This window comes from Salminus brasiliensis, chromosome 1 (assembly GCF_030463535.1).
Source record: "Salminus brasiliensis chromosome 1, fSalBra1.hap2, whole genome shotgun sequence".
Taxonomy (NCBI): domain Eukaryota; kingdom Metazoa; phylum Chordata; class Actinopteri; order Characiformes; family Bryconidae; genus Salminus; species Salminus brasiliensis.
Window position 1 is genome coordinate 47,543,656 of NC_132878.1, and position 17,712 is coordinate 47,561,367.

A 17,712-nucleotide genomic window follows, 5' to 3' on the forward strand; every position below is an offset into this window, starting at 1 on the left:
CCACTTCACCACATGTTACATAGTGTAGTTAGCAGTTTGCCAGTCCCAGAGTAGCAACCCCATAGAGACTTCTTCACAATGATTTTGAAATTGCTATTTTAAGGTACAAATGCTACTTAATTATGCTTTAGGTACAATTACTTTGCATTTCTTTCACTTCTAGTTGATGTAGCAAGCAAGCCTAGCACACTCCCCAGGGCAGATGTGTACAGGGTGATGTAAAGTCTCAAGCAGGTACGTCTCCCAGGTCACTACGGAGTCAATTTGTCCATTCCTCACTGTCTTAGTGGAGCACAGGTCAGAACCCTGTAATCCTCACTTCTTCATCCTTTTAATCGCAGGGATGGGGAACTGTTTGTCTGCCAGTGGGAAGGGATTTTCCAGAGCATAAACCTCTTTGGCAGCCTTATCGTGGTGCAGCGCTGATTATAACAGGGGGCCTGCCACTGCCTGACATCTTCCAGAAAGCGATGCACTCAAAAGGGCAATTATGTATTGCATTATTATCATGCTACAAAATCACAGTGAAGAAAACTGGAGAATGTCTCTGATGAGTTATGTTAAGCTGCATCTTTTGGAGCTCTGCCTCTTCACTGTCTTGTAAAGCTGCTGGAGGAACAGTGTATCTTTGATGCTTATTTGCCATTGTCATTCCTTCTAATAGTCTTTGATTTGTCAGTTTATTTATTAAGGACACAGTAAAAGATGTGTGAAGTGTGATCGTATCAGTAAACTCTTGTTGCGTTGTGCAATTTCCGGAAATACATACAGAGCTTTTTTTTCATTTTTGGAGGTCATTGTGTCACCCTTTCAATTTTTGCAGCCTACCATCTGATACATGTCGAGAGGCAGTCAAAACCAAGTGTCTTTCAGGGTGGTAAATAAGGAAATGTGACACCAGACAGATCTTACAGTGTGAAAATGTTCAATGTAGACTTTCTCTGAACCTAACCTTAACCTCAGTTACCAAAAGGGATTCTTTGGGGTATTTTATTTATTTATTATTTTCAATGAAAGCTGCATTATTTTACAAAAATCTTCATGCAGAACAGTAAAATGTTCTTACAGACACAAACACACACACTAAAATACATTGTCTTAGCAGTGCATTTCTGTTCACGTCTATTTTACTCTATTTTACTTTAGCGATTTCTACTTTCTAATTTTTTCAGATAAAAACCTTTAAAATTAAAATATGATAACCGCTAAATGTACTACTCAGTAAAGGTCAGAGAATACCTGTCATTTATTTAAGCTAATTTATTTTTCTGTAGATAGAATTCTGGAGAGATCAACTTGCAGAAGTTGCACTTGCATAAGTTTCCAAAAAATGACTTAAAGAGACTTAAACTTGCCCCATCAGATTAGAAGCACATTCAAGTTTCTGTGTTTCTGTCCATCCTTCTGAAAAGAAGAACATTTAGAACACTGCAACTGGACATATGGAAGGGCAAATGTGATCATATGGACTGATGAGTTTTTACTGATTTAATAAGAAACAGAAAACCTTTCAAGCAATGAAAGACTATTTGAACAATGTCTACAATTATTCACAGTGCAGGATCAGTGCAAGTTTATGGCTGTATAATAACATCTAGGGTATTTCTTCATTGAAGGCATCATGAATGCTAATAATGCAGTGATACATTACTGAACATTACTAGAGCGTAAATGGCGGACGACCAAACTAGAGGTGTTCCACTCTGCGTGGAAGGACAGCCTTAGTCAATATAGAAAGGCGCTCATTAAAGCTCGCTCAGCGTATCTGGCCTCGCTGATCGAGAAAAACAAAAACAATCCCAGAGTTCTTTTTAATGAGATCTCTAAACTTACTAAAAGCCAGGCAGATACTCAACCCCAGATCCCAACATCTTTAACTAGTCATGTTTTTATGGACTATTTTAATAATAAAATAGAAAATATTAGACAACAAATCCAACCCTGCTTATTAAATCAAACATGGCCGTCACCCGATGTAGTTGCTTTAGAACAAAACTTAGTTGTAGAACAAAGGCTGGAAGCCTTCTACCCACTTCCACAGCCAGAACTAGAAAAAATTATATCCTCAGCTAATTGTACAACATGTACACTCGACCCGATTCCCTCTAAATTGCTAAAAGAAATTCTCCCAATTATAATCGGACCTCTTTTAACAATTGTAAATTCATCCCTTAGCCTTGGGCATGTACCCCAAACCTTTAAAATAGCAGTTATAAAACCTTTAATCAAAAAACCAAATCTTGATCCTAGCGTATTATCTAATTATAGACCCATCTCAAACTTAACATTCGTATCTAAGATATTAGAAAAAGCTGTGGCCCAACAACTCTGCTTATACCTGAGTAAAAATGACATGTATGAGAAATTCCAGTCTGGATTTAGACTCAATCACAGCACAGAGACAGCCCTAGTGAAGATTACGAATGATCTCCTTCTTGCCTCTGATCAAGGCTACGTATCTTTATTAGTCCTACTAGACCTTAGTGCAGCCTTTGATACAATAGATCATTCTATATTACTAGAAAGATTAGAGAAAATGGTTGGAATCACAGGGACAGCCCTATCATGGTTCCAATCATATCTAACGGGACGCTTCCAATTTGTAAAGATAAACGATTTATCTTCAAACTACGCAGAAGTAAGATATGGAGTTCCGCAAGGCTCAATTTTAGGACCACTATTATTTACATTATACATGTTACCACTGGGCTCAGTTATAAGCAGACATGGCGTTAATTTCCACTTCTATGCAGATGACACACAGCTCTATATATCAGCCAAACCTGACGATAAATTTAGATTACAGAAAATGGAGGACTGTGTAAAGGATATAAAACTCTGGATGTCACATAACTTCCTTCTCCTTAACAGTGACAAAACCGAAGTTCTCCTTTTAGGTCCAAAAGACTCTAGAAATAAACTATCAGACTTAATGTTAGACTTGGCAGATTCTCCCATCATTCCTGGTTTAGCAGCTAAAAATCTTGGCGTCACATTCGACTCAGATTTATCATTTGAGCAACATATAGCTAATATTAGTAGAACAGCCTTTATGCAGCTTAGGAACATCTCCAAACTAAGAAACTCCTTATCACTACAAGACGCAGAAAAGCTAGTACATGCTTTTATTACCTCAAGGCTAGATTACTGTAATGCATTACTGTCAGGTTGTTCCAGCAGGAACCTCAATAAACTTCAGCTGGTGCAAAATGCTGCAGCCAGGGTCCTTACTAAAACTAGAAAATTTGACCATATCAGTCCAGTTCTATCAGCACTTCATTGGCTCCCAGTTAAATTCTGTATTGAATACAAAATTCTTTTATTAACATATAAAGCCCTACATGGCCTCGCTCCTGAGTACCTGCAGGATCTTATAGTATATTACGAACCATCAAGACTACTTAGATCTCAGGGTGCTGGCCTCTTACGCGTTCCCAAAATTCAGAAAACCTCAGCAGGGGGAAGAGCCTTTTCCTATAAAGCCCCCCAGCTCTGGAATAACCTTCCAGATAATGTTCGGGACTCAGACACAGTCTCAATCTTTAAATCTAAACTGAAAACTTATATGTTTAGTTTAGCTTTTGGTAATTAATGTTTCTTAGATAAGGGCTGCAGGTCCAGGGGTTCGCGGACCCAGGGAATTGTAGTACTCTGAGATGCTGGAGCTGTCGTCTCGCTGCGATCACGCGATCACTCAGGTTTGTTGACGGTGGAGCAGATAGATGCTGGTGTTCTCAGGGTACGCCCGTGTCCGTGATACCTTCTGGCTCTCTCCTTTTAATTATGCTGTGATAATCAGACCTGCCGGAGTCATCAGACATACCCAGATGCTGATGATCAACATTCTCTGCACTCCATAAAATTCCTCTTAGAACTAACTTCTCTCTCTTTACCTTCCCAGAGTAAATGGCCACCCAGCCCGATCTGCAGAAAGATTGCCCGCTGAGGTCCCCTCTACCTGCATCTAACCAGCTGCCACCTACCAGTCCAGCCAGCGGGTCCCCCCATCCTACCCGCCACCACCCATGGCTCACCCGCCAGCCGCTGCTGCCTGTTTGGTGGCCGTGCTGAAACCTAGATGGACTCGTGCCTGTCTGACACTATTAATATCACAACTATTAACTTTCTGTTGTACCTGGTTTGGTAATTTTTATCATTAATGTTTAAAACAGTCTGGCCAGAGGAGGATGGGTCCCCCTTGTGAGTCTTGGTTCCTCCCAAGGTTTCTTCCTCCAGCTCTGAGGGAGTTTTTCCTTGCCACTGTCGCCGTTGGCTTGCTCACGGGGGTCTTTGACGCTTCATGTTATTTCTTCTTTCTTCTCTGTCTCTGTTCTTTATTAAGTAATAATTATGTAAAGCTGCTTTGTGACGACAACAGTTGTAAAAAGAGCTATACAAATAAATTTGACTTGACTTGACTTGACTTGACTGAAAACATAGTAAAGACTCTAGAGCAAGATAATGGCCCGAGCACAGTGCTAAGAAGATCGAGATGTATGTATCAAACTGCTAAAGTTGCTGGTGTTCTTACAACAGTGGAGTGTCTCCAGAGGCCAGCTCTTAAAAGTATTGAATGTGTTTGGGAACAAATGAATGGTGAGATGCCAAAAATGTTATCCAACTTCAAAGAGTGAACTCTCTCTGCAGCTTTCTGCTGGAAACTGAAAGTGAGTCTCCTGTAAAGAATGGAAGCTGTAATAAAGCTAAAGACTGAAAACACAAAATGCTGCTGCATTGAGGCTTGTGTAATTGTCTGGTAAATGTTTTCTGTTTTACTTCCTTGTCCTGAAGAAATAACTTGTACATACTTTCTGTACTAAAATAATATGTGTTCTCTGACATCACTAATCAGTTTTTTTCCACATTTAAAAGAACTGAAGTGAAAATATGTAATAATAAAACAGCTAGACATAATAAAAACATCTTTTCCTTAGCAGATCTTAAAATTAGGTAACTACAACCTCAGGACACAACATATTACACCATGCTATTATTTATTTAACAAAAGACCAAAATGGAAATGTTGTGTGTAAACAAAGGTACATTCCATCAGTCAATTGGTTGTAGGACCACCATTAGCAACCATAACTGTGGACATTCGTTTATGCACTGCTCTCTGCTACAGCATTTCAATTGGCTTGAGGTCTGGACTTTGATTGGGCCATTGCCTTGATCTTGTCATTCTGGTGTAGATTTGCTTGTGTGCTTGGGATCATTGTCCTGTTACATGACCCAAGCTTTAGCTGTTAGATGGATGGCCTCACATTTGACTCAATACTTTGGTATTATGAGGAGATCAACTCAATGACTACCCAGGTCCCATGGCTGCAAGCAAACCCAAATCATCAACCCTGCTATATATAGAAAAATGCTTGACAGTTTTCTATATATTTGAGACATAAGAGAACTGGACAGTTTGAGAAATTATTCCACAGACACCCAGATATCAGCCATCACCATAATTTCTATAATGATCAAAACAAAAAAAAGGCTTTATTACTGTATTACACCTTTGTAATGAATATAAAATATGACAGTTTACCTTTTTGGATTCTCAATAATTATTTGGGATGCACTAGTATATTACAAGCAAGACAACCTATTAAAATAAATATTTTTAATGATTTTCTGTATAAATAAAAGTAAAGAGAAGAAAAGTGGAGCACTATGACAGTAAAGAAGTCTCACTTTAAGAGCATAACATGATATTTTTGTCAATGGAAGTTTATTTTGCCTGTAAAACGTTTTAAAGACCTATTAGATTACATGACCGGGATCAAAATGTAAAAAGTGTCCCAGTTTACCAGTATTCACAAGAACGACATATATCGATGTGTATAGCAGACCTACATTGAGAGATTTTCTTGGACCTGACCACTAGATACAGGCGGGTCGCGGCTAGACTTCTTTGGAAATATCGCGCGATTACAGGCAACATCCGCTTCACCGTTACTATAGCAACATCATCCCGCCTCCCTCTCCACGCGTTACGCCATCACCACCTCTAGCATCTCGTTGAACTGCGACCTCCTCCTCCTCCTCTTCCTCACAGGCTCGGCGCATCCGCAGGATTTATCCCGAGACGGAAACGCGACGGTGGGGAAGATGGCGCTCATCCCTTCCCAAATCCTCAGAGTAGCGATACTCCTGTCCTACTTCTCCATCATCTGCAATTACAAAGCCATAGACATGCCCGCGCACCAAACATACGGCGGCAGCTGGAAGTTTCTCACGTTCATAGATTTGGTAAGTGCAACCCGGTGGCTGGTTGTTTATCTGAGAAGCTTCTCGTCGGCTATGTGATGATAACACGGGCAGGCCACTCACACAGCCTGCTCAGGCTTCCACACAGTTGAATGCACGTCCACACGACCGTGGCTCACTCTGAGGTGTGCTTATTACTCTGAGGACATATAATCAGCCTCAGCTTTTGTCCAGCGGCCAGAAGGATTAATAAGATTGTAATTTGGGCAGATACGAGGTTTATCTGATTCTTATATCGGAATCTGTCTCATATTTGCAGTGCAGCGTAATGTAGGTCATGTTGGGTACCAGGGTCCAGATGTGCGCATGCGCGTAAACCATGTAACTGCTTAACTGGCGCGACTGGTGTTTTGTCAGGACGAGCTAATGACTCATGTTTTCCACATAAACGGCTCGTTTCCTCCCCCTTTACAACGGTTTTTAATAGAAATAGCACCAGTAATAAACTTGTTTTCTTATGTTCTTATTGGCACACTCTAAAAGCTTCATTGTGGTAAATGAGCATTGTGCTAGTTTGGGTCTGCCTTCATGTATAGGGAACATACGAAGGGTTTAACATTCAAAAGCCTTTTCATCCATTTCACTTTCATCCGCTGTTGAAGTGTTTTAATGTTTACACAACAGACAAATCTTGACACACAAGGTATTTCAGTACTACATGTTGATTCGTTTTGCAGATATTAAATGGGAAAACAAGTTTTTAGATTTTATGTTAATAACCAAAATAGTTGTGGATGGATAAACTGTAGCGCTTAGGAACTCTTTGTATATATAGTTAATGTCCCTCGTTCAGACAGCTACTTGGGTTATTGATGGCAGGGTTATGGGTTCGATACCCGGGCTCAGCAAGCTGCCACTGTTGGGCCCTTGAGCAAGGCCCTTCACGCTCTCTGCTCCCTGGGCGCCTCAGCAATGGTTGCCCACTGCTTCAGGCACGTGTGCTCACTGTCACTGTGTGTGTTTGATCAGTAGTGTGTTTGTGTGTGTGTTCAGCTGTACGTTGGGTGAAAGGCAGAGGCCAGATTCCATCTGTGTCCAACACTAATGGTAAATACGGTTGTCTGTCTTGTCTTAAGGAGGTTAAATAGTCAGGGTGTTCTGGTGTGAACTGCTCTGGTCTAGAGAAACATTGAGTCAGGATTATTCACAGTGGTGGCGATAGGTACTGCGCCTGAATAGTTTAATACCTCTAAAGGTTACTTCATGTTTTTGAAAATGGTCCCTGATTTAAAAAAAAAAATCCATTTATGGCAGAGAGGTCCATGCAGTGCATTGTAAGGCAACCAAACAACGTCCATTTTCAGATTTACCCTTATCATTGCATATAAACACTTACTGGTCACTGGTCATTTAACTACAATGCAGAATTTCACATCACACGTTCTCAATGACTTTCACATCTCTCAGTGATTTACCTATGCAGAAATGTGTGAAAAACGCTTGGTTGTGAGTTCCACCTTTAAGACAGATCAGTCAGGGCAAAAATATTAAACACAGTTAATTTTTCAGTTTATTTATATAATCTATTTTACAGCAGGCATTGTCAAAAAGCAGATTTACCATAATGAATTGAGAAAGAAGACCCCTAATGACAGGAAAACATCAGAAGAACATAAACACTAAGATGAAATACTTTAACATAATAAATTATAAAATGACCAACTGACATAATGCATTACATTTTCTATTTGTTTGTTTTTTTTGCGCTTTTTCACAACAATTCACAAAAAATCCCCAAAACCTTGTAGATGTTTCATTTGATTCTTCTCTAAAAGGTTTTTTTTACTGGTTCTATTTATACTCCACTTACTCTTCATAGGTTTTAAGCAGACTGTGGGTGGTGTCATGCTCCTAATATTCGACTTAACAAAGCTCTTAGGTATTTTCAAAGTGTTTTATAATTGTTTTTTTAGGTCCCTCATCTTCTTATCTCTTCTTATATGTAGTCTTTGGAGCCCATTGTGCAGTATGGATCTGCACATGCAGTACTTTAAATAGACAGTAGTCAAGGAAAACTAAATGACCGTGACCATGAGGGGGAAGAAAATTCTACTAGTGCATCTAAAAAATGGAATTTTAAGAAAAGTTTGTTTTTGTTCATATTTTAAGGTATAAAAGGTATTTTATATTATGCATGAAGTGAATTTGTATTGTTTGATTTTTTTTTATTTCAGTATGCAGCTCATGAAAATCAGAAATGATGATCATTGACACCCTCCACAAAAAGGGTATGCCACAGAAGGCCATTGCTGAAAAGGCTGGCTGTTCTTATAGTGCTGTTTTAAAGCATGTTAATGGAAAGTTGTTTGGAAGGGGAAAATGTGGTAGGAAAAGGTGCACAAGTAACATGCAAAGCCACAGCCTTTGATTCAAGAACTTTGACTGCGGCTGGTGTCAGTGCATCAAGAGCTACTATGCACAGACGTCTCCAGAAAAGGGGCCAAAAAAAGATTTTTTCCCCAGATATTAAAATTTTTGAAATGCACTAGTAAAGTTAATGTATTACTTTTTAATCACTGAATATCAACAATTACAATTATTAACAATCAGGGATTCAGGTCCTCTGTAATTGTATCCTCACACTGTCACTCACATTCATACAGCTCATGGATTCTTGTTGCAGTGGAGGCTCTTGAGCAGCTTTTCATTTTGATGATGATTTTATCTCTTTTGTTTGTTGTTTATGTCCCACAGTCTATGCTCATGGCTTGGTTTCCCAAATGCACTTTAGTACAAAGACAGTTCCTCAGTGGTTGAGCAAGCACTTTCTTTACCTGTTTCAATTGTCTTAACATTACAATGCTGTTAAGAAACGGGGCCCAGCTTAGTCTACCAAAGTATAACTGACATTACAGACAGTAACTTTAATTTAATTTAAAAAAAAAACTACAGTTGCAGTTAATAAGTTATGAAAGTTAACGCCGGCTATGCTAAAGGTCAACAGAGGTGTTTGGATAAGCCAATGCCCAGTGACTAAAATATCTGGATCTATGCATTCTTTGTGGTGGTCTTTCAGTGTTGCATGAGAGTGTTTTTCTGTGAGGACCAATCAGATGAATGTGAAGGCAGACCTTTAGTGGAGGAGAAAGTATTTGCCAAGTAGGCAAAACTCTTTGATGTCACTTACTCTTAGGCTGCTCTACTGATACTCTAAACTACGCTTACTGTAAACTCCTAGGTAGGCCAAACTGTTTGATGCCATGACCCCAAAGTATCACAGCATATCCAAATGATGGTTAGCTAGGTAGTCACATATAGGATAAAGAAAGTTTATTTAACATTGCTTACATTGTTATTATTATTATTTTACAGTTGTTATTGTCATTTCTGCCATTGAAACAGTTGGCAAAAGATCAGGAGGACAATAAAAGTATTTATTTGTCGTTGGTTGGTTGTCTGAAGGGGAGGTGCACATCTTACCTTTGAAATTCATTTGAAGTAATTGGGTCAGCATCAAGCGAGGGAAGCAGAGATGAAGTAAATGTGATTTATTACACTCGTGAATTTGCATACACGTTTTGATAATTGATTATGACACCAGCAAGAAACCCCTGACAAGCGTTATTTGTTTGCTTCCTTTTCTTTGGAGCCAGCCCACGGTGCAGTAGATTATGCGTGAACTGCTATTATTAGAACAGACAATAAAGGCACGTTAGCACAGATCCTCTTTGCTTGTCATGAGATATAGTTGTTTCTAGGACAAGCAGTCACTTTCCTAAGAGGAAGAAGGTGCTTTCCTCTGTCTATGGACAAGTCTGTGTGCATCTATGGACGTACAGTTCCTCAACACTGATTTTTTATATTCACATACACACACACACACACACACACACACACACACACACACACACACACACAACCCTCTTAGTTACTGACTCTGGACTCGATTGACTTGCTTCTCTGTGATTTTTGGTGTTTATGTTTTCATGGGCCCTCATTTATTATTGACTGTGGAGTTCAGATTTGGGTTTCCACGCTCACAATGGGACACTTGAGGAGTGAGACATTAAGCTGAGCCATTGCTGTGACACATAAAGTGACTGCTCTCGTGTGTCCAGAGCTTTCAACAAGGAGATTAAGGCTGCCATAGTTTAATTAGCTGTGCAAGACCTCTCAGTGGTCTATTATTACATAAACAATAGATCAGCCTGTGTTTTAGTTCATGGTGTACAGTGTCTTTGTAAATTGGCACGGTGAAACAGGAAAACATGTTTAGCTTTTAACTGGAAGTGGGCAATATGATGATACTTTATCTTAATTAATCTCATAAGACTGATCCTGGCATGAAAATAGGCTGTTTTCACACCTAATTTGTTTACTGAAGCCCACATCACAGTTTGCGTTTGTGTCACATTGTGTCTTTTTTATTTGGTTTGGTTGGTGTCACACTGCATCGACTGAATTGCACCAAATAATACACGTGGGTGTTCATTAGGTACTTAGATAGATTGGGGAGATATGAGCACTACTTTCACATTTTTATTTTTACTCCCAGAAGCGTATTATAGTATAAAATCCAGATCTTTCTCTTACGTTCAGGATATTACTGATAATATATCTATCCATTCCAGTTTCATATATAAAAATGGTTCACTACCAGAGTAATGATTGGTTGGTTTAATATCAAAATGCAGTTTGCGGTTCATGTGTTAGAGTAATAAGCTAAGCTGGTTGTGCAGTTAGTATAGCGTTGAGAAAAGGCACTGAGGAAAGCTTGCTCTAATATTAAATCCCATCATTTGATGCACATTTGATCATAATCTGTTCCCACTAGGAGCAAACTAAGCCACAGTTTACTGAGACCTGAAATTGTTTGGCTGACCACTATCCTCTGTTGTTTTGCATGCTTCCGAGAACAGGTGGAGTTTTCCCCACTGTTAAAACATACTGAATTATAGTAAATCCACCCAGCCCTGGTGCTTAGAAGTGCAGAGGTGCAGCCACATGGGACTGTGAATTGTAGGCCCAGATGTATTGTGTGCTGTTAGACGAGGGAGAGATGGGTGGTAGGGTCCCTCTCACCTGTACTGTCATGTAGTAGAGCACTTACTCAGACATCTGCATGGTTTTTAACCATGTGTTAAAAACCATGTGATTAAGGCTATAAAAAAATGTATTTTCCACATGACACATGAAAAACTTTATTCTTTAATTAAGTTTTATAAGGGTTTACTAATATGTTTTTATTTTATTTTAGAATGTACAGTGAATGTAAAATGATTCTAAAACAAGATCATTTTCTGCAAATCACAGAGCACGATTTCTATTTATTTGCTGAAGTGAACATAAAAAATGTTCCATGGTCCTTTGTACATGGACATTTTATGTTTTACACCCCCCCCGCCCAATATATTATGAATATGAACATGAACATTTGCAAAAGTGTGATCCCTGTAGACATATTTACATATATATTTAGTATTATAAATCAAATGAATGAGACCGTTTGATTGGAGTGTTTTTTGCATACATTCTTGCATACAGCTGTATGTTGCAGTCACAATATGTAGCAATATAATTGTAATATGATATTTTTTGTATGTCACACAGCCCTAACACTGAACAACTTGCTTAAGTCTTCCTCTAAATTCATCCTTTTTCTTGTTATCACCATTTCAGTTAATTGAACTCAACCCTATTTTTGACACCTCAGGCCTTTACATTTCATTTGGGAGGACAAAGGGAATAATTTATTGTATTTTGAACAGCAGTAAACCATTTTTTTCCCTGAGTAATTCAAGATGCTTCATGTGTTTGGAATCTCATGAAATGTCACAGCTGTTCAGAAATTGAGATGTGCCAGTCTGTGATAATTAATTAAGAATGTTCACAGTTCAGTTGCACAAACTAATTATACATATAATACCTGGAAACAGCATGCAGGCTCAGAGCCTTCACTGTATGAGGTGTGTAAAGCTAAAACAGGTCTTATATGTAACTGGGCCAGACAATTTAGTGCCTTACAACTCCAAAATATACATTAAACTGATTCTTGATTGAATGTGGAGTCAATGAAAACATGCATACCTATGATAGTGCCTGTGAAAATCTGAGCTGTAGTCTTGCTAATGGGGGGGGGTTCACACCCAAAAGCAAAGAATTACAGTTTTCCAAACGACATGAAATAAATACATAAATCACCTTTGTATGTCATTACCAGACAGAAATGCATTAATCTTGTGTATATTTTTGAGATGCGAAAATGTGAAATATTTATTGTTAATTATTGACAAGCTAATATGTGCAAGGACAAGCTCATTTTACTTGTGATTAATCCAATTCACAATGTACTGGTTAAATAGGTATTAAAACAATGGTTGCCTTTAGACTACTCTACTCTAGTTGTTGCCATATACACACCATACATTAGCTTTTAGTGGCTTACTCAGTGCTGTTTGAAAGTACTTTTATGCTGACTCTTGTCTCAAACAACAGAATTATTGTGGCTGTTTCTAAGCACAAAACAGACACTATTGAGCAGGTTCTATACATGTTATATATAAAGTCTTTCCTTTAAACCACTAAATTGATGCAGAAGAGGAAACCTGAGGGGCTATCCATTTTTAGCATAGCTACAAGCAAAGAGTCAAAAGAAAAGGTGTGAAGAATCGACACTTTTTTTCATTCATTTCATTCGTTGTCCATGTGAGCAAGAAAAACTGTGTGTGTCTGTGTGGGTGTGTAGTAGTGCTGTGACAGGACACTCCTCACTTCAGCTCTCCGAAAGCAATTTGCCAACTGGGAAGATAATGAGGAATAAAAAATTAAACAGTGAATTAATGGGAATAAAAGGCACAATTTTTGTGTATAGGGTTTCTGTGGATGGGAAAAAAAGAACTTGAATAATGTACTCTCTTCGTAAATTAATGCTGAGGTAATCTCTTGGCGCTGAAACCACTGCAGGCAAACAGATAGGGGCTTACTGAGAATGGCTTATGCTAACTCCGAAGGCAGTGAGTGGTATATGAGGACATTATGTAATAAAGCATTATTTAAGTTACGGTTTCCTGTTCTCCACGTTTTTCTGTATTCTTGCTATTTACAATGTATATGCACTTGAAGTAGAAAGTAATGTGTATAGTCAGTTTGTACATAAGTGCATTTCAATATCACACTGTTCTGATAATGTTCCGAGGCAGTCATTGTTAGCTATATCTGTGTAGTTTCTTGGGTAGATATGTATGTGCTCATGTTCGGAGAGGATGCTGATGTTAATGTCTTATATGTTTAATGTACATATCTGCAGATGACAATACAAAAACATTGAATAACATGTAGAAATGGAGAGTGTATCCACAGCTACAGAGATATGTAAGGTTTGTTTTGGAGGGTTACAAATGAAGTCAGATGGGTACATTTCTGAGATTTTAGCACTGTAGCCTAGCATCATCTAAACATTTGGCCTAGTGGAGTACAATAGAAATATGTTCATATAGTGAAAATAAAATCTAAACATCATCTCTAACATCTGGTTTACAGTATACCAGTGTAGCGCCAATGCTTGTGCTGTTGCTGTGTTTACCACAGTGTCCGCTTTAGAAAGAGAGATTATCTAATAATAATCAAGAGAAGAAGTGTTGCTATTATTATCATTATTAACTAGAAACATCACTGAAGATGTGTCCAGGTGCGTAATTCGGCCTCGACAGTATGTTGAATTGTTCATGAATCCTCCCCCAAATAACAGCACAGCAGTAACTCAAATAACTTGTGACCCAAACTCTAGATATTGTATTTTCCCTGAATCATAAAGAAGTAATATTATTGACATGAAAAAAGAAATTCAAATATGTAGAACACATTGATTTATAAGGACTTTAGAGTTAAATAGAAGAGATTACACAGCAATTGGCAATCATCTGGATCTAAGCACAGTACATCATTTAGAGACAGAATGGTCATGTTAAATGACTGTCCTTTTCTCCTAGAAACAACCCCACTATAGAGTGTAAAATACACACCATAACATATCTGGCTAAGCATGTTCAACCAGTGTATTGCAGTAGTCACATTGCTGTCTTGCTTACTAACACTAACTGTATAATTATACACACCAATGACCACGTGTGTAACAGCCAAACAGCTCTCTTTACAAGACCTCTGAAGGTGCACTGTGGTATCCAAGAGATGCGGTCCAGTTGGTTGCGATGTAGAGCTGATGTCGGTCAGATTTCTTGTTGCAGCATACTTCTTGATCCACACATACTTATTTGTCCACTTATTTTAAAAGAAAACAAAACTTGTCTAGTTCTGATGCTGAAGTGTCCATTGTAGATGCTTTTGGTGGTAAACGGGTTTAAATGTATCAGCATGTATTATCAACAACACAAAAAGTAACAGCTTGAACACTCCATATATAAGTATATCTTACATATCTTTTTGTTAATATAACACAATATACTATTGAATTGGCAGCTATGTTAGGCTATACTGCTTAACTAATGTTCTTTGACCACTCTCCGCAGGTCATACAAGCTGTGTTTTTCGGTGTGTGTGTCCTGACGGACCTCTCTAGCCTCTTGACAAAGGGCACTGCAAGTGTGGAGCAAGAGAGGCAGCTCCGGAAGCTGATCAGCTTGCGGGACTGGATGATGGCTGTGCTGGCTTTTCCTGTGGGAGTGGTAAGTGCACCCTTTCATTTGCCTTCCCTCATGCTAGGGATGTAATTTAAGGAATCACATTTACTAGGGCTGCATGTTAATGCAATCAATTATTAACTACACTCATTTTTTAGGTAGTAAGGCAGTAACATTTTCCAAGTTGAACCCTTCAAACCATCTACAGACCCAGCTGCTGATGTGCTGTTTGTTGCCTTGACAAAATATACCGCTCATTAAAAATGCACATTAAATACACATTTAAAAGCAGCTTGGGCAGATGCTGGGTAGTACTTGCAGGCGAGGATACAGGATACAGTGGCTTGAAACATTTGGGCTTTGGTGAAGATTTCTGTTACTGTGAATGGTTGCATGACTGGAAGATAAACTGATCTCTAAAATGCATGCAGTTAAAGATGAAACAAGATTTTTTTTTTACAATTTCAGAGTGAACAATGGGAAAGGGGCACAATTCAAAAGTCAGGGCAACCCAAGAGATTTGAGATGTAACTGTTACGAAGGCCTCGGATCATACTAGCTTTTTAGGGCTATGACTTGTTCACAGTCATTGTTAGGAAAGGCCAAATGATTCCACTTTGTCACTCAATGCAGTGAGCTCCCTTAAGCAGCTGCCTAGCACCCTTACCCCTTTTTGACTGCAAAAGACCTGCAGTTTGAATTCAGGAAGATTTAGCAGACTGAAGTGATGGTGCACTGTTCTACTGTGCAGCGAAACCTGCACAAATTGGATAAAACCGAAGCATTAGTGTGTGGATGCGCAATTTCATGAAAACAACACCTCTCCAAATATTAAGCACAGAGGTTGATCATGCTTTGTGATTGTGTTGCAGCCAGTGGGAACAATGGATACCCTTAAATGCTTGCAAATTCTACAAACAAACATTACACTGTATACAATAAAAGGTGAAGATGAAAAGAGGATGGCTTCTACCGCAGGATAATGATGCTAAGCACACCTCCACAACACCAAAGTGTGGACTACCTCAAGAGGTGCAAGCTAAAGTGTTTTGCAATGGCCCTCGCAGTCCCCTAACCAAAACGTGTGAAATCTGTGGATAAACCTCAAAATTGCAGCGCAGCAAGATGGCACAGGAATCTCACCAAACTTTTGCAAGCACGAATGAGTGAAAATCTCCCAAACAAAAATTGAATAATTCTTAGCAGCTACAAAAGCTGTAATATTGTAAGCTGTGATACTTGCCAAAGGCATTAAGTATTGAATATGCAGGGTGCCCTTTTTTGCTTTGGACCCTTTTCCTTTTGTTGGATGGAAATTAATAAAAATTAAAAAGTAATCTTGCTTAAAGAAATGGTTTATCTTTAAATGTATACTTTGTAGAGATCAGTACATCTTGTACTCACCAGCTTTTCACAATAACAGACATTGAACTTTTGCATGTCACTGTATATCACCACTAAATTAACAAATGCAACAGCAAAGTTACAAAAGCAACAAAGAAGCTACTATAAGATGAATACATTAATCAAGGGTATGACAATTAAAAATAATATTAGTTCTTTAATGTTGAGGTTCATGTAAGCCTGTGTTTACATGAGGAAAATAATGTTATTGAGTTAACAAAAGTAATAAATACATTCTGACTATGCATTTTGTCTATAATGCTATATTAAAACATACTAAAAAACACTGCCTTTTGTCTAGTAGTTAGCAAAAAGCAAAGAGGGTACAGCAGTACTTTGAATGTTTCTGAGGAGGTTCTTCCTCCTGCATGTAGTGAAGGACATGGCGTATGATGACGTGTGCGTAAATAAAGGATAAGGCAAATATAAAGTAATTATGTTATAGGATGTCATATCATGAATTACTTTTACACACAGTGGAGACCTCATTCCGACTCCTAGACTACCGCTTTTAAGTGGACCGATGATTGTTTTTCTATAAGTGGTCCTGGGTTTGAAAACAGTTTACACTGCATAAAACCCATCCATACTCTCAGTCCAGTGGCTTTAAGGTTTGGGAAAAAGTGTAAAAACTGTAAATAAAGTTTTGACTTGATAATGTTTTCTACCACTAATACTAGACACTTCCTCCAAATTATAGAAAATGTTGTAAATTGAATGATGCTACCATGCATGTTACGGGCATCAAGTTCATTTGTTAAAAAAAGTCTACTTCAGTACTGCAGTGAATGCAGTACATTGTCCAAGAATTGCCCTTTCATTCCCACTTATGCCACTGACATCAAAACCACACACATCAACAGGAAAACAGAGGCAACTATTCAAATCTTATTTCAGGCCATCGCTCTGTGGCTAAAAAAATGGGACTGTGTAAAGCGCACATTGGATGCACCCAAGGTTACATTTTTAACATAACCACACAACTGTCATTGAATCCATGTCCTCCCATCACCCTAAATTGTTATTCCAGCCGCTCAGTGCAGGCATTTTTGCACTGGGGGGGGTAAAATAAAAAAGAGAAAGCAGATGGATGTTTTAGGTCACATTGTGGGTAGATACCATGTGCCCTGACATCTATTTTTAGGTCATCCAAAAGTTGTGTTATACTTCACATGCAAAATAGTGGGTTTTTGGGGGTGGGGTTGTAGATGGAAAAGTCCCACGATTGTCATGAAAGCAGGCTGTTGCCACATTCTTTTGGCCTATGCCGCTATATCTGGAGCAGGGCCTCGGCAGCACTTTTGCATAAGGCGAGTAGGGACACCATCGCACATTGTCTTTAATGTACGGAGCCATTTGCTTTGCAAATGTCCGGTCATCTATCTGTGCTGAATGGCATGTCACAGGTCCAGAGCAGCCACCATGAACAAGGGCTTGTGCTCTGGGTGAGAGAAGGAAGCTCCATGTG

At 38.7% G+C, this 17,712-nt stretch overlaps 1 protein-coding gene across 1 annotated transcript in view; it reads left to right on the plus strand.

Moving 5' to 3' along the window:
- The first annotated feature begins 5,997 nt into the window (after positions 1 to 5,997).
- The window catches only part of aig1 (androgen-induced 1 (H. sapiens)), a 41,677-nt gene continuing 29,962 nt past the window's right edge, over positions 5,998 to 17,712 (plus strand). The window contains exons 1-2 of the mRNA XM_072680422.1: positions 5,998 to 6,246; positions 14,730 to 14,885. Of these exons, the coding sequence (XP_072536523.1) occupies positions 6,106 to 6,246; positions 14,730 to 14,885 (297 nt within the window). The 5' untranslated portion in view covers positions 5,998 to 6,105. The remainder of the gene's footprint in view (positions 6,247 to 14,729; positions 14,886 to 17,712) is intronic.